Source organism: Petaurus breviceps, unplaced genomic scaffold (genome assembly GCF_028583685.1).
Source record: "Petaurus breviceps papuanus isolate PSGF00001 unplaced genomic scaffold, PetGlider_PUasm1.0 98, whole genome shotgun sequence".
Lineage (NCBI taxonomy): Eukaryota > Metazoa > Chordata > Mammalia > Diprotodontia > Petauridae > Petaurus > Petaurus breviceps.
In genome coordinates, this window is record NW_027187460.1 from 34,861,302 (window position 1) to 34,886,418 (window position 25,117).

Below are 25,117 nucleotides of genomic sequence, written 5' to 3' on the forward strand. Positions count from 1 at the left end.
TTATAATATTCAAAAACTTAAAAAAATTTTTTATTGAATTGATAAAACACTGGACTCTGAGTCAAGAATATATGAGTTCAAATCATGCCACAAACTAACTTAGTGACCAAGTCATTTAACTAAATTGTGCCTCAGTTTCCTCATCTATAAAATTATAGCTTTTGAGATCACTTCCAGCTCTAAATTTATGATCCTTTGAATTCTGCACTCAGGTCATCATTGTGAATTTTGATACTCAAGTTGTAGAGAAATCTGGAGCCCATGGAACTTTCATTCTAAATAAATATGAGGCTACAATCCCCTGCCAAATGAAAAAAAAAATCTATGGGTGGCTCTCATCCAAATCTCCATAGAGTTGAGTAATGCAATGCTGTAAAAATAACTGATTCTGGTCAAGACCGAACTAGTTTCAACTCTCAGTCACCTCTGAGAGCTAATGGCTACAAAGATGAACTCTGGCCCCTCCTCATCTCTACCTTAGAAACTCCTGGAGACCAAGAAAACATGTGTGTGTGTGTGTGGGGGGAACCTCCACTCAAAGCCTTGCCCTATTTTGCATATAGATTTCAAAGGATTTATATTAGAAACCTTTAGTAGTGACATCTAAAATGTATGTATGTGTATTTCTAAGCATTTCATATTTGCAATTTCTCATCCAAGAATGGCATGGTATAAGTGTAATTACCCTTCTTTTACACATATCAAAGTCTAGATGTAGGAGACTGGTGGTGCCATGGACAAGTCACTCCTAAATCTTGACATTTACAAACTTCTAGGAGAACCCGGACAAAAGTAGTCCAGGACTGCCAGTCATGGATGGATTAGCACCTAGCACATTGCCTCTGGCATCTAGCAAATGATAACTAGAGGCTTATTGATTGATTAGTTGGTCATAAGAGGTAGTAGTCACAATGATAAAATCACAAGCTCAATTCTACTGCATAATAGCTGCATATCAGCAGAGACTTCCAGAGATAAACTGAGGATCTTGTTTTTATTTCCTTAAGAGTAAAAGAAGAGGGACAGCTAGGTGGTGCAGTGAATAGAGCACCGGCCCTAGAGTCAGGAGGACCTGAGATCAAATTTAGCCTTAGACACAACACACACACACACACACACACAAACTAGCTGTGTGACCTTGGGCAAGTCACTTAACCCCAATTGCCCTACTTTCCATCTTCCAAAAACCAAAAATAAATAAATAAACCTGATTATTTTTTTTAAAGAAGATTGAAAGTCTGAGTATCATTTTAAGTTGCTCTGAATTTTTCTCTTTTGCATTATTGTTATGCTCTGTCCTAAATAAAGGGGGAAAGGGAATAAGCATTTATACAAAGCCTACTACACCATGCTAAGCCCTTTACAATCATTTTATCCTAACAATAGCCCTGGGAGGTGGGTGCTGTTATTACTGGGATTTTACAGTAGAGGAAACTAAAGCAAATAAATGTTACATGACTTCTGATGGGTCACACAACTAGTAAGTGTCTAAGATCATGTTTGGTGGGAATCTATGTGGCAGAGTGGATAGAGCCCTGGGCTTGGAATCAGGAAGACTCATCTTCCTGAGTTCAAATCCTGCTTCAGACATTTACTAGCTGTGTGACCCTGGGCAAGTAATAACGCTGTCTGCCTCAATTCCTCATCTGTAAAGTGAGATGGAGAAAGAAATGGCAAACCACTTCAGTATCCTTGCCAGGAAAATCCCAGATGGTGTCATGAAGACTCAGACATGACTGAAATGACTGAACAAGATCATATCTGAACTCTGGTCTTTCCCAAATTCAGGAACAATGTTCGATCCACTGCTCCACCTAGCTGCCTAAATGAGACCCCAATTCTATGCCATACAGCCTTACAGGAGAGAATCTCTGTTCTAAGTGGCATTTCAATGCACTTCTTTGGTATCACCCACAGATTCTAGCATATATCCAATTTGGATTTAAATATGAACATGCCTCACATTTTGTACCACATTTCTGGGGGTTTTTTGTACCACATCTCCTGGAAAGTAATGTGTAAAAAATGTTAACAAATCACATCTCATTTGAAATGCACAAGGAAGCTCCCTTACTCAAAGGAATCCATTGTAAGGCAATATTTTCAAAAGCTGGAACACTTCTGGAAAGAAGAGTTTACCTTCTTTTGGTCTGGTGTGTAAATCTGGATTTCCTTACAAAGGGATTTATTTGTTTGTTTAAAGCGATACACACCCATATGGATCTTCCCCTTTCATCTATGGTCATTCAAAAATAAATGACTGAATTGGCCTTTCTTCTCAATAGACTCTTTCTCCTGGCTTCTTGGGAGAATTGGCTAAGAATCCCAGTAAGGAGTTTATTAGAATGGGAGAGAAAAGCAGCAAAAAGAAATTTTTAAATACTCCTTTGTAAGTGTAAAATTATAGAGTATACATACTTACATAAAAGACATATATATATATATATATATATAGAGAGAGAGAGAGAGAGAGAGAATACAGAGTAATGATCAGAAAAATAAAATATCTGCATCTGTCATTTTATAATAATTTCATTTTTCATTTCCTATTAATATTTCTAAGTTATATTGAATTTATTACAGGGACAAACTTATGTTATCTAACCAATTCAATATGCTTGAAGTTTTCAGGACTTTTCTTTTAAGAGCATTTAAGAAGAGAATTTGAGAAATTCTGAACTGTCATTAAGTAAAGCTAACTTTACCAAACTATTTTCTGCTAATCTCTACATTCGGTCAGGTGAATATTCTGAAAGAAACTACTTGAATGAATAGGGTTCATTCTCTTATTATTCTGATGATGAGATAGCAAAGGCCATTTTCTACCCAAGCTTCTGTAAATAAAAGGGAATGGAGGGAGGGTCAGTTGGTAGGAAACAATAACATAATTCTTGATGGAAAACAATTCTGTGGACATTCTCCCTGAATATTCTTGAGAAGAGGAAATGAAGAAAATGAAGAAAAATTGAGGACTGGAAAGGCTCAAGGAAAAAATATTCAAGTGCTATCAAGAAAAAATATATTATTGTTATAAAAGTTATGTAAATGACTGGGAATCCTGCTGAATTCCACTAAGTTTAAAAGCATAACAAGGTTTAGTAAAATGCTAAAAAATTTTTTTTTAATTAAAAAAAGATCCAAAAAGAGTATGACCCTTTGTCTTAGGATTCTTGTGCCCAAGTTGGCCCTCTAATTAAAAGGAAACATATGTGTACCTTATTTTAAGGAAACTCAGTATTTTTTTTTGGTCCAGTCTCTATGAGTCAGAGTGGTGTAGTGAATCTGGTCTTGGTATATACTTGGCTTTGGCATCAGGAAGATCTGGGCTCCAGGTCCACTTCCAACACTAGCTGTGTGGTCCTGGGAAAGTCACCTAACTTCTTTGCTCTCCTAGGCAACTCTAAGACTTTAAATTGCAGGTGAATGGCTAGTGTGAATCAGTGCACTAAATATCCCCAACCATGAAAATGAAATCAGAGTCTTTGGATCCCAAAGCTTAAATATACTAATTACAAATTTATAAAACATATACATTAGAGGAGTCTTGCTGATATTAATGAAATGACCATACATTTTGCAACTGAGTCCCTTTAAGCAACAACCTCTCCTAAAGCATTAAAGTTTCTGTTACAAATCATCAGGTAGAGGGAAAAGAGTCAATTGCTCAGGATGGACCAAGAGTTGAAAATTAATTAGAAACCAAGAGAGTGGCTTGGAATTATAATAGATTCAATTAACAAACATTTATTAGTCACTTACTCTGTGCCAGTTGCTTTGCTAGGCACTGGGAATACAAGTACAAAGGATATAAAATGTCAGAGAAAATATGAGAAGAAAACAAAATTTTATGACTTCCTTCCAAGACCTTATCTATCTATTGAATACACCAAAGTGGGTCTCTATGGTTTCTACTTTTCCAAGAGCTTTGATGGAGGAAAAAAAAATAATTACCATTACTGCCATTTGTTATACATTTGTCCTAATATGCATTACTTTAGCATGCAAGCCATTGTTAGCTAAGCCAGAAGAAGCAAAGTAAGATAATGATAACAGCAAAGTTAGAAACTGGGGAAAACAAAATGCTTACAACTATCAAGGAAACTTGCAGTTAAGTTGTTATGAACCAAGGATATTACTCTGCAAAGATGGCTCTCCTTTGTTAGAGCTGTGTTAGTTAGAAAACTCTTCAGAGTTTCTAGGAAGCTTAAAATCATACAGACCGTTCCTATCACTTCTTCAGCATGGTCCCCTTTAGCAGTTAGGTAGGTCACCCTGAACTGCTCCACTCTGTTGTCTGAAATGTCCCATTTTACCCGAAGGCTAGAAGTAGATTCATCATCTACAACCAGGTTTCTTATTCCTGTTCGGAAAACTAAAACAAACATAATTGAGTGTTAAAGAACTCTTAATGTATGATGCCTCCAAAGAGGTGCCCAGTCCTTAGAGGAGATAGATTTTAAATGGCAGCTCTACCCCAGCAAACATGAAGAAGAAGAAGTAATACAGTTCTGGGTCCTCTATTATTGTCCTGTTTGTGGCTTGGACGGGAACATGAGAAAATTTTCAGGGGATAAAAAAAAGGAAAGTCATTTTGTCTTCAAGGTAAACCCAAGAATATTTGGATTCTGTCATTTCTGGGTAAGCACTAAAGATATAAACCCAACAAACTCTCTGCATCCTTCCTGCTCTAAGAGAATTAATTCTTATATAACAGAAATTAATGTGCAGAAGGATTTTCCCTGAGGGAGTATAAACTCCTCACGGACAGGGCCTATGTCATTTTTGACCTTGTGATCTCCAATATACTAGCACAGTGCCTACCACTTCTTCACAGCAGGCAATTAAATGTTTGTGGATTGTGTTGAATTCTGTTGTTTTGTCCTTCCTTTTCAAAGCGGACAGATGACATCATGGGTGATGTCTTGATTTATGGGTGAATTGGATTTAAGTGAGGCAGAGTTGCTCTGTCATCAGCCTCACTCCCTCAGTGAGTCATCAAAGTTCAGCGGCAGGACAAAAGTCAGTACCACCAGCCATGACCCAGGATGCAGTGGATGACGTTGGTATCTTCCAAATGTCTGTTCCAAGTGTTCCATAGTGTCTGTTTCAGCTGCCTTCATGACTATTGGAACAAATTGTTCTCATCTGTCCATTCTGCTGAGGAAAGTCCTCAGATGCTTGGGATAGACATCCCTTTAACTCACTGTTACCCTTAACCTGGTTTAGCTTGTCTGTCAAGATGGTTTACTGGGGTGTGGCTGCTGCTTGAGCTACAGTTTCTTGGAGCTACGGTGGGAGTTGAATGCCAGATGGACACCAAAGATGGATAAGCAGCCCTGAAGGGGCTTGGCAAGCCCTCACCCCAGGAGTACTAGTCCTTGCTAGCACTTTCTACCACTATTTCATTTGGTAGATGGAGGATCAGGCCTAAATCTGCCTTTGTATGTGTGTGGGTGTGTAATGTGGCATCCCAATTCTAATATGTATCCCAACTCTATCTACACCCTACCCCAAACTCATCCCCTTCCTTATACTTATTTTAAATGCCAGCTGATCTTAATGAAGATTATGAACCCTGTCAGCCTCTATCTAGAAGGTCACATACCTGTCTGCTCCCATATTCTGCTTTCTAATACACATATATTTCTTCATTCCTTCTAACAATTTTCCTATTCTCCTTCCCTCTAATATCAAACTTGTCAAATGAGGGCTCTAAATCTACTATCCCCATTTCCTCATTCCCCATATAACCTGATTTTCATCACAAGACTACCAACAATTTCCTTTTAGTCAAATCCAGAAGTCTTAGACTTTATCTTCTTTGACTTTTCTCCAAAGTGATATTGCTGTCCGTATGCTCTTTCTTGATACTCTTTCCTCTCTCCGTTTCTATAACTGCGATATTCTGCTTTTCCTCCTACTTATGGGACTTCTTGTTCGTGTTTGTCCCATATGGGTTCCTCTTCCTCCTTCGTCGCAGGGACCTTGTCTTGTATTTCTTTCATATATCTCACAGTACCTAACATAATGCTATCCACAGAGCAACTGCCAATTTTCCCAAGGTTTTTGAGATTAGAAAATATCTTTCATTCATATATCACTCTTTACTTTTAAAATTTATTATTAGGACTCATATTATCTTACCATAAAATAGATTATATTAATGATGTAGTGGATAGAGCACCAGGCCTGGAGTCAGGAAGACCTAAGTTCAAATCTAACTTCAGAGGTTCATTTAATCTATTTGCCTCAGTTTCCTTAACTGCAAAATTGGAATAATAATGGTACCTACCTCCAGGGTTGTGGTATCTATCCATTAAGATAATAACTGTAAAGCACTTAGCCCAGTGCCTCATACAAAGTAAACGCTATACAAATATTAGTTATTAGTATTTTTCATTTTACTGATGAGAAATCTTAAGTATATAGGTTAAAATCTAATATCATACAGCTAGTCAATGGTACAGACCTGGACTAGAAAACAGGACTCCTCACTCCCGGAGTGTTTCTTTTTCCACAAAACCACAATATTCTGGCATCTAAATTAAAATGGGTCATCTTTTCTCAAACACCATTCAAGGAATATCCATATGATTAAAGGTCACAGAGAGAAAGAAGGCATCAATAAGGAGGCAGCTAAGCCTCTTAGAGAGTGATGCTGTCATAGGTATTGTAGTGGAATATGAGAAAAAGTCGTGAGAGCCAGAAAAAAGTAACCAGAAGAGAAAGAGTAGACCAGAAGAGAAACACACAGGGTGAGGGAGTCAAGAGACTGTTTTCTAAATGTAGATGGGAAACAATCTACTTTTCCTAATAAAAAGAAAAGCACTAAATATGACACAACTTCTGCTTTAATCACATTCTTGGTGGGGAGAGGCAGCATTTATTTCTCCTTACCTGAAGTTACCGGGTCAGTAGGAGATACTGTGGTGACAGTAGGTACTGTTGAAGGAGCATCAACTAAAAACAGAAATTGCTTGTTAGAATTTCTCAAAATGGAAAGCCATTGTTTTGAAATTATATTAGCCTACCAAAATAGGGCATCATCTCACTTCCTCAAAATAGTCTACAGCCTCCAGTGGCTCCCTATTACCTCTAGGATAAAATATTAAGTTCTCTCTGTTTAGCGTGTAAAATTCTTCACATCGTTTCTCCTTTCTATCATGTTACTCATCTCCAGGCCCCTCCCCCTGCCTGGAATGTACTTTTTCCTCTCTTTTGACTCTTGGAAACTCTGGCTTCCTTCAAGATTCAGCTCAAGCAGCCACCTTCGGAGGGAGACCGTTCCTGTCTTTGCCTTCTTCACACACATCCCTTCTCTTCTAAAGTTATCTTGTATAGCATCTACTTTGTATCTTGTATATACCTATTTATGCACACATTGTCTCCTCCAGTAGAATGCAGACTCCTTGAGGGCAGGGACCATTTCACTTTTGCTTTAGTACCACCTGTGCTTATAAGAGTGCTTCCTACTTGGAAAGAGAGCAGAAAGTGCCCGTGGATTGATTTTTAAAGCTGTCTTTGAAAGGTTCAGAGAAGAAAGGGAGGAGGTAAGAAGAGACCAATGATGTAGGCTGCAGGGTCCAGGAAGTGGACCTCAAGCTGGAGACCTTAGAGGCGGGTAATCCAGAACTGGAAGAGGCTCAACCAGGAGAAGAAAGGCTAAATACTCTTGGAACACTTCTGTGTTTGACAAGCACCAATCCCACTCTTCATTACCTAGATAGCTCTTTAGCCTCAACTGAGTACGCTGTGTCTGGAGTAGTGCACAGGGCTAGCCCTGGGCTCCCAGTGTCCAGCTCAGTTCCTTTCTTCCTGACACTGCTCCAGGTAGCTCCTGACTCCTCCTAACACCCTAGACACCTCCCCTGCTCCTTGACGACTGCCTAAAAACCTTTTCCTCTTTATTTTTGAGGGGAGGTATCGCCTTCCGGAACTCCTGAGCTACTGCCCTGGGGAGCTGGCTTTAGCCTAACAGACCAAGGTTTATTTTAAAGGCAGAGAGTTACTAAAGGCAGGGAAGCGTATTGATTGTTCACTACCGTACTAGAACGGTCTTTGAACTGTTGGAGATGGTCCAGGGCCAGAGGAGACTCAGCCAGGGGAAGACAGGCTGAGCATGCCTGGTGCCGGGGCTCCTGGACATTAACATGCACCAGTCACATTCCAGCCGGAACCAGCTGGACAGCTCTTGAGTCTCGGGCAAGTATGCCTGCAGGGCAGACGGCAGGCCCTGCGCTCGGGGTGTCAATCTCAGTGTCTTCCCGGCGCCGGCCCCTTCCGTCACCCCAGCACGGTACAATGCGAACTGCTTCAGGTGCGAGTGCAAGCGCGCACGCTCTCTCGGCAATACCCAACACCCAGGGGCTGCCTCAGGCTCCTCACTCTGGCGGAAAACCCCCTCCTCTATACTTTAGACCCGTAGCACCGGCCTGCAGCCACGTTTTCCAAGACACTCTTAACCTGTGCTCCTGAGCTGGGGAGGCAGCCGCGTTTCTAAGGCTGAGCGGCAGCGTTGTGTGCAGGGCTTGCCCTCTCCTAGAAAGGACATCTGCTGCCATTGAGGCTGATCTACACTGTCGCAAGAATTCCCTCTAGTACACCAGCCCAACGTGTGGTCATCCAGGCTCTTCTTGAAGACTGAAAGTGGCCCGCGACCACGTTCTGCTTGGGGAGAGCCCTCATTGTCAGGTTGTTTTCCCTTCACGTTGAGTCTCAAATATGTTTGGTTTCTAGTTTGGCTTTCTAGGACTAGGCGGTAGAACAAGTCTACGGCGTTTTTTTTTCCACTTGGTAACCCTTTAAATGCTTTAAGATGGCTACCAAGGTTTGTGCTAACTCCTATGTGCCTACACCAGTCTTTAGAGCCCTGCTGCTTTCTCTGCCTCTCATACTCAGAGCACCCCATCTCCCCCAGTACTGATGAAAGTGACTGCTTTGTTGTGTTTGTCCCTCCTTTTCGAAGAGGACCGTGACATCAGGGAAATGAAAATGACTTGGAGTTGACTTTGATTTGAGTGAGGAAGGGCTGTGCAAGGTCACCAGCCTCACTTTTTCCTCCAGAGCCACCTGGGTCCAGTGGTCAGATATTCACTGGGATGACCGGAGATGGCCCAGGATGCAATGGGAGACCCCGGCCCTTTTAGACTAAGGCCTTTCCAGGTTCTCACTTTGAGTGAGATAACTCCCATTCAGTGAATAGGTCTCTTAAAGAAGTGAGTAAAGGGATGACCCCTTGAATTAAGGGAAAAATAAAATCAACCAGGTAGGAGAAGACCCACAGGGTTGTTGGGTCAAAAGAGAAACAGTTATTATTGATATTCACTATGATCCAGGAGGGCCCAAAATATAGCTACTAAGTGATGTTTGGGCAGGTCCAATTGTGGTCCAACTCTGGAGTGAAATGGGGATGGAAGGAAGGAAGGAATCTAGCCAGTAAACCCCAAGTTAACTGGGCAGTTTCAGCAATGGAAGTCCCAAAATCCCAGACCTGAGAGACTTGGAAAGTGAAGAAAAGAGAGATGTCCTATTTTCCTAAGTGGGGATTTAAGGGTCATTGTGCGGGTGGGTGGATATCCTTCCCAGGCTACAGAGTGTGAAGTAGGGGTATATATGCATGGTGTTCACATGCAAGGGAAAGGGTTGTGTGCCCACTTTTTCCATCATGGTTTTCTTTTGTTTCCAGGATTCAAGTAGCTGGTGCAAAGGACTGAGCACTCTATCCATTGGCCTAAATTAACTGGAATCACAAAATCTGAGAGCAGGAAAGAACCTCACTGGTTAACTATTTCCAACACAAGCAATCCCCACTAGAGTGCTGGCCCTGGAGTCAAAAAGACCTGAATTCAATTTAGACTCAGACACTCACTAGCTGTGTGACCCTGGTCAAGTCACTTAACCCTGTTTGCTTCATTTTCCTCCTCATGAAGTGAGCTGGAGAAGGAAAGGACAATTCTAGTATCTTTGCCAAGAAATCCCCAAATGGGGGGTCACAGAAAGTCAGACAAGATGGAAAACAACTAAAGAGCAGCAGCAGACTGATTTCTTTCCTCTGACCACCCTCCCACACATGTGCCTGCATATAGTAGATGCCATATAAATGCTTGTTTATTTTCCTTCCCCTCTCCTCTAGTGCCTAGTTCTCACACTATTAGGCAGTGAGCTTTGCCTATTTTTTTGTGTTGTGTATGGCATGCCCTTCTAAGTTCCCTATCTAGGCTAGAGAAAAGGTGTTTCATTCTTCTAAAGTGGCAGAATTCAAAGAGTAGATAAGACTTTATTTCTTCAAGGAAAGCTGGAGGGTTTTTTTTTGGGGGGGGAAAGGAAATGTTTCCCTTTTCTTCAAAATGAAAAGATCCCTCTGAATCCCTCCTAAAAAGTTCCATTGTATTAAAAACAGAACTCTTTTTCAAGGAAAGGGAAATTTTGGAGGTTGGAGGGGATGAGGGCTGGGAAGAACAATGAAGTCGATGTGCTACTTTCATGCTAGAGGCCATATACGTTTATGGAATTTATTTACTTTTATATAAAAAAGTTCAACTGGCAGGAAAGCATTTGAAATTTCCATTAATCAAAAAAGTACATTCCGATATATCTATTATCCTTTTGAAACCTGGATAGCTGCAGAGGATTTGATGCAATAGGTTCACTGACTAGGTGGCTTGATGAGTCCATGAACACACACACACACACACACACACACACACACACACACACACACACACACACACACACACTGATGCACTGTTTCTAGTCCTCTGTGTATGTCACAGACCAGAGCCTTAGCCTGGGTGGGGTCTCTCTTTTTTCCCAGAAGCTCAGTTCTGCTGCCAGCTCCACAGAATAGGAAAGTACAACAGAATAAGGCAGCTTATCCCTACAGGGGCCTGGTAATTCAATAACATGAACCCTTTCCTCTTCCTCCCCACTCCAAATCAGTAGAGTTGCAATGATCAGTACTAAGAATAGGCAAGGAGAAGCTCTTTACCAGTTTTATCTGACTTAGATCAATCAATAAGCATTTATTCATCATCTACAAAGTGCTAGTCACTCAAGATCCAAGCACAAAAAAATGAAAAAACTTCCTCTCATAAGGAGCTTACATTCTAATGGAAGAAACAAGTATCTACATAAATACATCCAGCAAAAATATAAAGTAAATAAATGCAAATATGTACAAAGTAGTTAAATATAAGGTAGTTTGGGGGAAGGAAAGCACCTAGCAGCACAAATAAATACTAGCTATTTATTATTGTTGTTATTATTCTGGCATCATTTTAAACCATCCGGAATGAAATATGAGAACTACTTCTCTCCATCGGATCAAATATCTTTTAGGTCATCTTAATTATTTTATCCACAAACCCACATAATAATTGTCTCTGCAGAATGCTAATGTATGTATGTGTTACATGTGTCATTTTCAAAGAAAGAAATCCATGATATCAAAAGCCACATAAAAAATTCTCCGAATGGGCAATAATTAGAGAAGTGCAAATTAAAGCAACTTGAGGTTACCCTTAAACCCAGGATATTGACAAAAGTGGAAAATGACAATTGTTGGAGGAGCTGTGGGAAAACAACATTAATGTGTTGTTAATAGAGCTATGGACTGGTCCAGTCATCCTTGGAAAGCAATTTGGAACTCTGTCAACAAAGTCACTAACAGAACATATACCCTTTGACTCAACTATACTATAATGAGGTCTCTCTCTCCCCCAAAAATCAACCACAGAGAATCTTAAATGTTAGAACCCAAAGGAATCTTTTAATACAGCCCCCTTCTATACAGGGGAAATGGTGACTCAGTGAGTTAAGGAACTTGCCTAAGGGCAGGCCTGGGACTAAAATCCAGACCTTCTCACTCTCAGCCCAACCTAAGGCTCTTTACCCTAAACTGAACCATTAGCAATGGCCAGAGTCTAAACCAAGAGCTGAGCCACCTGGCCGCCCCGATAGGTCTGTTATCTTAAAGTTTGTGAAAAGGTTCCATTGGGAAGATGTGCTTGACTGCTCTTACCGCATCCAGGGCTCTCCTAGTGTGTGGACAGAATTATCAGAGGCTTGTGTGCTGTGATTGGAAAGGCTCAGAGAATGACAGGCGTTAGAGATGGAAGGGAGGGGCCATAGACATCATCCAGCCCCAAATTCATAAAATATTGCAGCTGGAAGAGATCATCTTGTCATAGTATCATAAATTTAGAGTTGGAAGAGACCTTAGAAGTCAGTTGGCCCAACTCCTTCATTTCAGAGATGAGGAAACAGAGATCCAAAGAGACTGAATTGTCCAGAGCCAAAAAGGCAAGGATTGGCAGAGATGCGATTGGAACCTAGGTCTTCTGATTCCAAAATCCAAGGGCTCTTTCAAATACACCATATTCCTAAACCCAACCCACACATCCAACTCCAGAATTTCAGAGGATGTGAGAACTGAAAGGTACCTTGGGAATCCTGTAGTTGAGTGCTACCATGGCTGGCATTTCCTTATTAGCACATAAGCCCTTTGTGAGTAGGGACTGTTTCATTGTTGTTACTTGTATCCCTAGTACCTAACACAGTGTCTTACACATAGTACGTGCAGCTGAAAAGATGTTTATTGATGCTTATTATTGGGGCAGCTAGGTGGTGCCATAGAGAGAGAACAGGGACTGGAGACAGGAAGACTCATCTTCCTAAGTTTAATTCTGACCTCAGACACTGTGTGAATTCCCTTTCCCCCACTACAAGTCACTTAATCCTGTTTGCTTCAGTTTCCCTATCTATAAAATGAACTGGAGAAGGAAATGGCAAACCATTTATCAAGAAAACCCCAAATGGGGTCACAAAGAGTCAGACATGACAGTAAAAAATGATTGATCCGCAATGTCCTTGCTGTATTATCTCACTTTTGACACAGTGGATAGAGTGCTTAGCTTGGAGACATGAAGAACTGAGTTCAAATCCAGCTCCAGTCACTTACTAGCTGTATAACTGTGGGCAAATCACTTAACCCCTACCTGCTTCTGTTTCCTCTGCTGTAAAATGGGAAAAATAATAGCACGCACCTCACAGAGTTGTTGTGAAGATCAAATAAGATATTTTTAAGTGCTTAGCATAGTGCCTAGACATGGGAAGTGTTAGAAACTATAACTCCTTGCTCCATTCCATTTCTTTCCCTTCCTCCCTTCAAAATTTTGACCTTATAGTTAACCAGCTTAACTTTGTACTGTTTTCTACCCTTGAGTCTCTTGTCCCTTGTCCTATAGACACTTATCCCCTTCCAGCCCTAATCTAGAATCATGTCTACCTTCTTCATTCTAATCCAAGGTTACATGAGTTATCTACCCCTTTCATTTTCTTCTCCATCCTGCCTGTCTCCCTCTATCATCTCTTCCCCATCCCCAAAGCATCTTGCCCCTGTATCCATCCTCTCCCTTTCCACTGCTTGTTTCTGTTCTGGGCCTATTTGCCTGTGCACCCTCTGCACCTTATTAAAGTATGACATGAAGCCTCACTTCCCAGTGCCACTCACAGTCTTTCCTGGCAAGTACCCAAAGAACCATTTCATAATTTCATAAATCAATGAGCAATTCTGACTACTTATAAACTTACTCTACTGATTAGAAGGGAGGTGGGGGATGGTCAGGGGAACCAGAACAAGATACACTTTTAACACATCTTAACCAGCTATATAATCCATTTGAGTTATTAATGAGTTAGAATTTAAAGTCAAGGGAGGGGCACTGTAGCCAGAAGGTGATAGTTAATACATAGATGGTATCTGTAAAAGTCAGCTCTTCTTCCCCATAAATACACTGGCAGGGACTCATTGAGTAGACTGTTATCTGATACCTGGGGCTGGAAGATAATAAGATACTGATAGATTTCACTGGGAGAGGCTAAGTCTCTTGTCAGGGTCTCTAGAGGAAAAAGGAAACCTAAGTTTGCTGGATGTGGGAGAACAGGTCTAGAATTGTGTGTAACGAAACAAGTTTGTCTTGAAGCATTCCAGTTTGTCTCATGACTTACGTGTAGTTCCAACAACAGTCAACACCTCTGTCTCACTTTCATCACTGAGTACAGCCAACAGTGAAACTTCATACTCTGTGCCAGGTTGTAGACCTCCAATAATATATGTGTCTTGATCTTCATTTAAAACAACCTGAAATAGATTTGGTCAACTGTCACAAATAGTGGTGAAGAAGAAGTAGGAGAAGGAGGAGAAGAAGGAGGAGGAGGAGAAGAGGAAGGGGAAGAGGAAAGAGAAGAAGGAGAAAGGAGGAGGAGAAGGAAGAGAAGGAGGAGAAATATATCGTGAAACTAGTACAAAAAATGTGACTGAGAATATCCCACCCTAATTGAAACCAATTAACTTAATTCAAGATTAAGTAATTTCACTTGTTTGGCCATTTCCTCCACTGATGGAGATCACAAACTCCTTTGACAGCCTTCATGAGTTGCTGTGGCTGAAAAAAAAATCACTATTCACTGACAAAACTTTTGATCAAAAAACTTTTGATTGTAGTCTACTAAAGTCTCCTATTTCTTGCTCTCTACTAAAGTCTCCTATTTCCCAATGGGCTAGCCATACCTCTTCCATTTGCATGTATGTTTTTTTTTTTTAACCCAAGGGTAAGATTGTAGACTTACATCTATTAAATTTTACCTTATTACTTTCAGCCCAGAGTTAAAGCCTGTCAAGATTTTTTTTTTCTTGTCATTAAGTGTGTTAACTTCTAGGATAGAGTGCTGGGCCTCTAGCCAAGAAGATCTAAATTCAAACTGGGCCTCAGGTACTTACGAGCTGGTTATATAGCTTACTAGCAGGTTAAGAGTCACTTAACCTTTGCCTGCCTTAGTTTCCTCTAATGTAAAATAGAGATTATAATAGCACCTACCTACCAGGGCTATTGTGAAAACCAAATGAGATAATAGGTGTAAAGCCATAGCACCTGGTACATAATAGGTGCTTAATAAATGTTCGTTCCTTTTTCTTCTAGTATTATATCTTCTAGTGTTATATCATTAGCAAATTCAACAGAAATATAATACATGCTTTTATCCAAATCATTGATGAATGTTAAATGCTAAATAGCAAAAGGTCAATCACAGATTTCCAGGGCACTTCTTTGGAAACTTTCTTCTATACCATTCACCTTTTTGTACAACCTTCTGTAATGGCAATGGGAATATGAAAACCTTCCTTGCTTCTTAATAAGCCTAAGGGAATTTGAAGACCTTCTCTGCTTTGAAGATATACCCTGCCCCCTAACAGGCTGAATGTAATCACATGGAGCCTGTGGTGGGAGGAGTTTGCTGAAAGGTGAAGCAGAGCCCACAGGAAGCTGGGAATGAGAGCAGCTTGACGTGGTAGGAGGAGAAGATGCATCTGAGGGAGACAGGCTTGTCAGTAAATGATGGTATTTGTCACCTGCTTTGACAGCTAGTCTTGTGTTGGTTTGTGGGAAGGCTAAAGGATACTACGTCTCTCTGTGGTATTATGGCATATTAACTTCTTTGCTACTATAATATAATCAGCTTACTGGTTTTGGGATTTGGTTTTCTGATGTCTGAATAAATGTTTTACTTTTGTCTTCTATAGGGAGAGTCTGTTAAAATTTGCAGTTGAGAACTATGCAGGCATATTTATAGTGACCGTTGGCACTAGGTAGCCCAGAGATATCAAACATGCAGCCAGCTTCACATGTTGCTTGCAACACTCACCAACATGGCTTGTGCTAAATTAAAATGTGTTTGGAAAATATTAACACAATGAGTAAAAATAGGAAGAGATAAGGAATCACCTTCCTCTTTTGGCAGAGATGTAAGGGACTGTACTTGTGGAATGTTGCATGCACTGTTAAAAGTGGTCACTGTAATCCATTAGTTTTGCTTAGCTGGTTTTCTTTTTTTCAAGGGAAGCTTCCTTTGGTTGTGTGAGGGGGAAGATACTATATCCAGAAATGAATACAATGCAAAACCAAAAATAATTGATAATATGAAATATTACAGATATAATATATTAGTATAATAATATAAAACTAATATAACATAATACAATATAAGAAATAAAATCTCAGTAAACTATACTTATGATAGTTCCCTGATCTATCAGTCTTTTAACCCCATTAAAAAAGAAAATCAGGGGGCGGCTAGGTGGCACAGTGAGTAAAGCACCGGTCCTGGAGTCGGGAGGACCTGAGTTTGGTTCCGGGCCTCAGACACTTAACACCCACACACACACAAAAAAAAAACTAGCCGTGTAACCTTGGGCAAGTTACTTAACCCCAGTTGCCCTCCAAAAGGCCAAAAAAAAAAAAAGAAAAGAAAATCAATATAGTCTTGTCTCGTGTGCTCTCTATGAAGTCATGCTGACTATTTATGATCACTGCATCCTTTTTGAGTTGTTCTACAGCCAGCTCTTTATTAATACTAGAAATCTGTCAGAAACTTAAGTCAAGCTCCCTCACCTACAGTTTGCCAACTATACTCTCTTCCATTTTCTGGAATTCAGAACATTCATCCTTCTGTCTCATGAATCTGTTCTCATTGTCCATGAGCTTTCAAAGGTCATTAACAATGACTGGGTAATGCCATCCATTTGCTTCTTTCAATAAAATGGAATGTAAAATCTGGGCCTGACCTGGTGACTTGAATTCGTCAAGGGCAACTAAATGCACTCTTACTCACTGATCTTGAGCACTTCCCATCTCTTCTGGGTTTGTTTCTCCTATAGCATTTTATGTCACAGGATCCTATCTCTTGAACTGTTTAAATCTCCCTCAAAATCTAGGGTGCATGTCAGCATACCTGGCATTCCTCTTCTTCCCTATTATAAATTCTAAGATAACAAGTAATCGACCCTCCCCACTGTTTCCATCAGTAACTAGTTCCTCTTTATCAGTTAGAATTAGTTCCAAAAGAGAAGTTCTTCTTGTTGCTTCCTCCATCTTTTGAAGGATGAAATTCTCATTAAAATATAGAGTGATCCAAATCCTATTCACAGATGCCATTTTGGTGCCTTGTAAAGATAAAGATATCAATATGCTAAGGATCTGTAATTTCTGGAATTCTGGGAAGTTGCCTGAGGCATTTAAAGATTAAGTGACTTGCTTAGAGTCCCACAGTGTCAGAGGTAGGTTTTGAACATGGGTCCTTCTAACTCCCAAACAAGTACATATCCACCATGCCACAATGCTTCTATGCTGTGAGCATAGTAGTTAACATAGCTTTGTTGAATTGATGACATCATAATCCTTAGTAAAACTTTCTAAATTCCTTCTAGCAGGATAATGTGTGCCCATATGAATTGTCAGAAAATCCAGTTTGACAAGAACCTTCTGTTATATGCCCCAGTAAGGAGGAGGGGATCAGGCAGGTAGGTGGCACAGTGGATAGAGTAGTGGGACAGGAGTCAGAAAGACTCATCTTCCCAAGTTCAAATTTGGTCTCAGATACTTACTAGCTGTGTGACCCTGGGAAAGTCTCTTGACCTTGTTTGCCTTAGTTTCCCCATCTGTAAAGTGCGCTAGAGAAGGAAATGGCAAACCATTCCGGTATCTTTGCCAAGAAAACTCCAAATGGAGTCATGTAGAATCAGACATGACTGAAAGTACTGAACAGCAACAAAATTCATGGCCCCCCAGGTTGAGGACCCCTGCTTTAGGGGTCAAATGAGACAACAGCCACCCACTCCCTTATGGTAAATTTAAGTAAGTCTTTTGTCTTATGCACTATTCAGTACTACTACTCACCTCTTCAACCTTTCCACCATATACAGGAATCCACATCAATTTCTGCCGGGCAACATCAGAAGACAAGGGCTTCCAACTCACTCGAAAACTGTCTTGTGATACTTCATCAATCTCCAGATACTGCTGAGCTGGAATTTGTTCTGCAAGCCAAAGTTTTGGATTGTGTTAGGCAGATAAAAAACTGGCAGAGCCAAACCACAGGAACTTCCCTGGAGCCATTGGAACACTCAAGGGTGACCATGAAGCATCTGGGAAGCCTCCCCTAGAGACACGTCACAGAGCACTAAGAGAAAGTGCAAAGTATTCTCCACTGGGGCCCTACATTTCTTTTCCTAGTGTTCACAAGGAGAATGAAGTAGGAATGCCATTTAATGGACACCACCACCAAGTTTGCTTTTAAATCCACAGAGTCCAGTCGAGAGCTTCTTTGTAATTCATAGCATCAGAGTATTTGAACTGGAAAGAACCTTGGAAGAAAGCCATTTAGTCCAAAATCTTCATTTTACAGATGAGGAAACTTGAATTTCCTTGAGATGGATTGACTTAGCCCAAGTCACACAAGTAGTGAACGGCAAAGCCTGGATCTGAAACAAGGTCCTCTCATTCCAAGTCCAGTGTTCTGTCCACTACAATACATATGTTCACACCACTTTATGCAAGATATTGGACTGTGATTTTCGGAACCAACTACATTAGATGGTATCTTTGGCTCTTTTAATAAAATATTAAAATTGTGGAAATTGCATTCACTATTCTCCCAACTATTTTGTTGCAACCCACCCCAATGACTGAAGGAATTTGTAGTTGGCTCTATTTCTTTCTGTGCTTACTTCACTCCCTGGTGATGTTATAAACTCAGGGATCATTGGATGAAGACATAGATGGCATGTAGCTCACATCAGCAGATGATACAGAACTGGGAGGGATAGCTAAGATGTTGGATGACAAGGACCGGAACAGAAAATATCTCAATTGATTGGAAAACAGGCCGAATTTAACAGGATAAAATTTAGTGTGAATAAATGTAAAGTTCTGTACTTCAGTTCAAAAAATGAACAGCACAAGATAGGAGAAGAGAGGACTGGCTTAGCAATTCATGTTTTTAAAAAAAGAAACAGCATTTTTAGTTAACTGCAAAGTTGAAAATGAGTCAATACCGTTCATAAAACAGTGTTAATGAAGCTGCCAAAAATATCCATCTATTTTTTGGCTACATTAATAAAAAAATATTGACCAAAACAAGTGAGACTTAGTTAATTCTCATCCAACCCCATACAGATAATTGTGTTATGGGTTCTATATTTTGTTAAATGGGACATTGATAGACTGAAGTGTGTCCAAAGGAAGGGGAATACTCTGCTACATCTTAGAGATACGAAGATGAAAATGCAATGGATTGCTTTCAAAGTATTCTGCAAGTGAATTATACTGCAAAATTGAGGCTCACTCTAGGTACACTAATGAGCAGAGATGAAAAAAGGATCATAACCTTACAGAATCTTAGGATTATAGACCTAGGGCTGGAAAGGGAACCTCGGAGACAGTCTGGTCCAAATCACTTTTTTTTTTTTTTTAGAAAAAATTCTTTTTTCGATTAGGTGTAAAAACTTTTTTTTTTTTGCTTTTTGGAGGGGCAGTTGGGGTTAAGTGACTTGCCCAAGGTCACACGGCTAGAACATGTTAGTTGTCTGAGGCCAGATTTGAAATCAGATCCTCCAGACTCCAGGAGTGCTCTATTTATTGCGCCATCTAGCCGCCCTCATAAAAACAATTTTTAACCTTTGTTTTTTGAGTTCCAAATTCTTTCCCTCCCTTCTTTGCTCTGTTCCCCACATTAAGAAGGCAAGCAATTTGATATAGGATATACTTGTGCAGTCATGCAAAACATTTTGTTATATTAATGATCTTGAGAAAGAAAACATAGACAAAAAACCTCAAGAAAATTAAGAAAGTTTTTTTTAAAAAGTTTGTTTTGATCTGCATTCATTCTCCATCAGTTTTTTTCTCTGGAGATGGATAGCATTTTTCATCATAAGTCCTTCAGAATTGTTTTGAATCATTTTATTGCTTGGGAATACCTAAGCCATCCACAATTGATCATTGTACAACATCACTGTTACTGTGTACAGTGTTCTGGGTCTGTTCACTTCACATTACATCACTTCATCTAAGTCTTCCCAGGTCTTTCTGAACTTTACCCTCATCATGTCTTATCAAATCACATTTTACTGATGAAGAAACTGATAGATTAAGTGATTTGCTCCAGGTCACTCAAGTAATAAGTAGTGGTCCAGGATTTGAACTCTTTATAGCCAGAGCTTTTTTCATGGGACCAATTCTGGCTGAGCAGGTAAAAAAGGCAATTTGGGATTCATTTGGTCATTTATACTAGTAAGTCAGTTGAATAAACATGAAAATTAGATATGGTTTCTGGGTATAGAGAAAACACACATCAACCTCCCATTCTACCTCCTCAATTTGATAGGAAATGAGCAGCAGGGGCAGCTAGGTGGTATAGTAGATAGAACAGTGGCCTTGGAGTCAGAAGGACCTGAGTTCAAATATGGCCTCAGACACTGTGTGACCCTGGGCAAGTCACTTAACCTCACTACCTCAAAAAAAGGGGAGAGGGGGAAGCAGCCAGTCAAAATAATGCAACTTGCATTCTGCATTGATTAAGAATAATGGCAGTGAAGGTAATGGGAGAAATATGATATTCTTTTCCAAAGTCAGAGTTGGAAAGATGCTGCTATAAGTTCTGCCTTCCTGAAAGCTAAGCTGATACCAATTACTCTTGAAAACATTTCAAAAAAGAAATGAAGACTTACTTGTGGTAAAACTTCCCATCAGAGGCTCAGACTGCCCTTCATCATAGACGGAGGAAATGCCGATGGTATAGTCAGTAAGGGCTGTCAAGCCTTTCAGCGAATATGTGGAAACACCATCAACTTCAACCTGTAGAAAATAAAAGTCATAACAGCTACACTTGATACTCTCCAAATACAGGAAACCTAAGCCCTTTCATTATAGTCTGTGGCTGACTTGGCTGCCTGACAGTAACATAAAGGCTAGCCATACTGACATTCCATCGCGAATATGGTTGGCTTATTAGCATATATTTCTGAATTATATCTGTAAGCATTTCTCTAATCAGTTAATCCTCATAACATCCCTACAGATTAGGTCTGTGCTATTTCCATTTCGCTGACAGGCAACTAAAGTGAGAAATAAACTAACATATATGCTAACTCCCCAGCTTTGCCTCCTGAACTCTTGTCTCATTAGCCAAGTAATATAGATCCTAGTCTAATCCCATGAAATTTTTGTAGCTTCCTGGTAGAATCAAGTTCAAAGAAATCTAAGGAATCGTTCTGGGCACAGAATATTATGTGTACATGGCAAAGTGTATGGAGTGCTGGCCTTGAAGTCAGAAAGAGCTAGGTCCAAATCCCCTCTCAGACACAGCATCATCATTATAATTCTTATCGTCATCTATTTCACTTGCTTTGGTGCCTGGCATATAGTAGGTATAGATGCTTATAACTGGATTCATTTTGGTAGGTTTCAATCAATAAACATGTATTAAGCACCAACTCCATGTCTTGCAACGTACTAGGTAGTGGGGACACAAAAAAAGTAGATGGGTAGAGTGCTGGACAGTGGATAAAGTGTTGAATCAGTCAGGAAGACTTGAGTTGAAATCTAGTCTCAAATACTAACTAGATGTATGATCTTGGTCAAGCCACTTAACCTACCTTAGTCTTGTTTTCCTTGTGAGGAAAACAGGAATAGTAATAGCATCTACCTTCAAGGATTGTTGTTAGGATAATATGTGATTACCTTGGTACAGCACTTTGCAAACCTTAAAGTGTTATATAAATGTTATTATTATTTACCTCTTCTAAGCCTCGGTTTTCTGATCTGTAAAATGGGGATGATAATAGCACTTACTTCCTAAGATTGTTGTGAGGGTCAAATGACATAAAGTATGTAAAGTACTTTGCAAACCTTAAAGAGCTACATTAAGGTGAGTTATTTTTTAAATATGCAGAAGTTCTTCACACCCCCCACAGACAGCCATCTTTTGGAAGCAATACTAATCAGCCACATAAAAGGTGTCAGCAAGGAGGACTTAGCCTCAGGGAAACAAAGAAGAATAGAATCCCAAGAGAAGGAGGCTGAAAAACGAAGAGGCTTGGCAGTGGAGATGCTTTGGGTGATGAGAAGAACAGACGCTACGGAGACAAAATTGGTTCCATGAGAAGAAAGACCTATAAAAGATCCATCCCTGGGTCTCTGGCTGAGTTAGCTTGCCAAACAGTTCCATTATTTGGAGTCAGTCCAGGGTGCCTCCCTATATATAAGTCTAAGGATTTTTGCCTTTTCCTACATTTCCCTGGCTACTGAAGTGCAATTGTAGGCAACCTGGCTCCTAGCTAGCTCCTAAGCTGCCTTTGCTCCCTGGGCTGAGAGCCCTGCTGCATCCAAACCAATCATCACCTAGTACTTTAAGTGGACAATTCTTCCCTTGTTCCTATCTTATCTGAACGTGGGATCATAAAATAGAAGGGACCTCTGCAGTCACCTACACCAGCCCATCATTTTACAGATAATGAGGAAACTGAGTAACAGGAGGGTAAAGGGACTTGCCCGAGGTCATACGGATAGTCAATGTCAGTGCTAGAATCTGATACCAAATGTACCGATTCCAGTACTCCAATCACAAAGGGCATTTTTGGCTATATTTATTAGGGCTGCCACTAAAGTCCTACTTAGATATCTCCTTGTAGCAAGCATTTGACCCAGGATTCTTGAAGGTTATCCCAGCAGATGTCCTGCTCTGATAGAGTCTACTGGGCCAGAGGGACTTCATGCATGGTCCCAGCAGCAGACTGGCCTTGCTATTACTGGGTCAACCAATATAAGAATAGGCAGGCCACAGAGCAGTTAAGTGATGTAGTGGATAGATCCCCAGACCTGGAGTCAGGAAGACCTAAGTTAAAATCCAACCTCAGGTACTTACTAGCCATGTGACCCTGGGCAAGTCACTTACCCCCAAATGCCAAAAACAAAAACAAAACCAAAGGATAAGCCATTACCAGATCACTAACCAGGAACTGATGACTGGCCATAGTGACTCATGAAACAGATGAAAATAAAAAATGGTGCTCACTTCTATGCATCTTCCTTCAAGATTTGTACCCCACAGTGATACTACAGGAGAAGGCTAAAGGGGGAGAAATGGGTACTGCAAACACATAGTTGTTAGTCTATCTACAAATATTAATTTTTCTGTTAATACTTTATTATTACTAGCACACATATCTAGTATATATATAAATGTACACATGTATATGTGTCTATACATATGTGTATGTTTATACATGTATGTAAATATATATTTGCAAAGCACTTTTTTCACAAATGAGTTTCTGAAAATAAGTGAGCCCTATGCTCAAGACTATTTGCCTGTGATAATTTATCCAGTAATAGTAATAGCTAGCATTTAGACAGTGCTTCAAGGTATGCAAAGTATTTTATGTGTGCTATACCCCTCAGAAAAACCCTGGAAGAGAGGTATTGTGATTATACTCATTTTACAGGTAAGGAAACTGAGACTGAGATAGGTTAAATGACTTGTCCAGGATCATACAGAAAGTATCAAAGCCCACATTTGAACTCAGGTCTTCCTGATTCTAGATCCACTGCTCTAAGCATGGCGCCACCTACCTACCCACCCCCTACTTACTTTGTAATAAGCATCTGAGAAGAGAGGGATCTTTTTCAATTCTTGTTGTAAGTCAAAGTAGAAAACACAATTGTCAGCCTAGTGAAAGGACAGCTCCTCAGTTCCTTTCAGAGAGGTGAAAAGAAAGGGCTGGTAGATTTTATTTAATTGAGTGCTGAAAGGAAACAGAAATAACCTTTCATGGGATACCTGTTTATCTCTCCTTGTACTGTTCACATGATATGCATAAGCAGTCCACCAAGAGAAATTGTAATTTATACATCAATATCAAAAGGACCAAGAAACAGAGCAGTTGTTTGAGAAATCTGACAAGATTTTCCAAATCAAGTCAATATATACTGATAGAAGTAATCCAAAGGTGGGTATAGGGGAAGATTGAAAAAAAATATGATGGAAAATATAGCTCAGTAATAAGACCAAAAAGAAGTCAAAGATATGTAGATCACACAGAAATCTCACAGCCAGTACTTGGACTGACTGGTTTACATAAGCCAGTTGTTAAATTTTCAGTGAGCATTCAGTAGGCAAACACAACAAATAAGGACCTGATTTATTGAGTGTCTAGATTTAAGATAGTGATGGAGAAAATGTCAATAATACAGATTAAACCTAATGAGTATCGGCTGTGTACTTTCTCTTTCAGAGAGTCAGTTGTTAAACATTTACTTGAACACCCCTACTTATAGCTATAGATGATAAATATTTTCTTCAAGAAGAGATTGGGGGGGCAGCCAGGTAGCACAGCGAGTAAGAGCACCGGCTCCAGTGTTGAGAACACCTGGAGATCGAATCCCGGGCTCAGACACTTAGCACCCACCCAGAAACACCTGGCCGTGTAACCTTGAGCAAGTTACTTAACCCCAATTGCTTAGGGGCGGCCAGGTGGCTCAGCGAGTAAGAGCACCGGCTCCAGTGTCGGGATGACCTGGATCAAATCCAGGCTCAGATACTCAGCACCACACCCAGAAATAATAATTGGCCGTGTAACCTTGAGCAAATTACTTAACCCCAATTGCTTAAAAAAAAAAGAGAGATTGGAAGACATTGCCCAGCATGAGCACTAACCACCATACACACACACACACACACACACACACACACACACACACACACACGAAGCTGCCTATATCTTAATAGACAAGAAATGATTAATTATGAATGAGAATCATTTCCAATAGATGTCTGTGTACATTCAGACCACTGACTTGTTAGAACAAAGATCATAATCAATGCTAAATTAAAAGAAAAAATAAAAGCAAGAAGATAAAGTGCTTAATTGAAACTCTTTCAACCTGACATGCTTAAATAAGTTGCTGATGCCAAAAAATGGGACAAGGATAAAAGACTAGATATTACTGATGCAGATGATAACTATTTTCTGAGGAAGTTTAACTGATATAAATCACTTGCCACAACAGGAAAGCCAAAAGAGCCCAGAAATCACCACAGCCTTCAAAGACTCCAGGCCAATGGGCTTAACTTTAATAATTCTTGGAGAAAGTCTAGAATGAATCATTAAAGAGATGGTTGGCTAACATCTAGAAAAGAAATTAGTGATTACAAAGAGCCACCTGGGCTTCGTCAAGAAGAGGTCATGACAAACTAACCACCCCAGTTCCTTTTTTTTTTTTTTGGA

At 40.1% G+C, this 25,117-nt stretch overlaps 1 protein-coding gene across 3 annotated transcripts in view; it reads right to left on the reverse strand.

Moving 5' to 3' along the window:
- COL14A1 (collagen type XIV alpha 1 chain) overlaps positions 1-25,117 on the reverse strand; it is a 253,970-nt gene that overhangs the window by 129,219 nt on the left and 99,634 nt on the right. For all 3 annotated transcript variants that reach the window (XM_069081354.1, XM_069081352.1, XM_069081353.1), the window contains exons 15-19: positions 20,561-20,687; positions 17,733-17,872; positions 14,008-14,140; positions 6,898-6,960; positions 4,221-4,372 (exon numbers count right to left, since the gene is read on the reverse strand). In XM_069081354.1, coding sequence (XP_068937455.1) covers positions 4,221-4,372; positions 6,898-6,960; positions 14,008-14,140; positions 17,733-17,872; positions 20,561-20,687 — 615 coding nt within the window. The remainder of the gene's footprint in view (positions 1-4,220; positions 4,373-6,897; positions 6,961-14,007; positions 14,141-17,732; positions 17,873-20,560; positions 20,688-25,117) is intronic.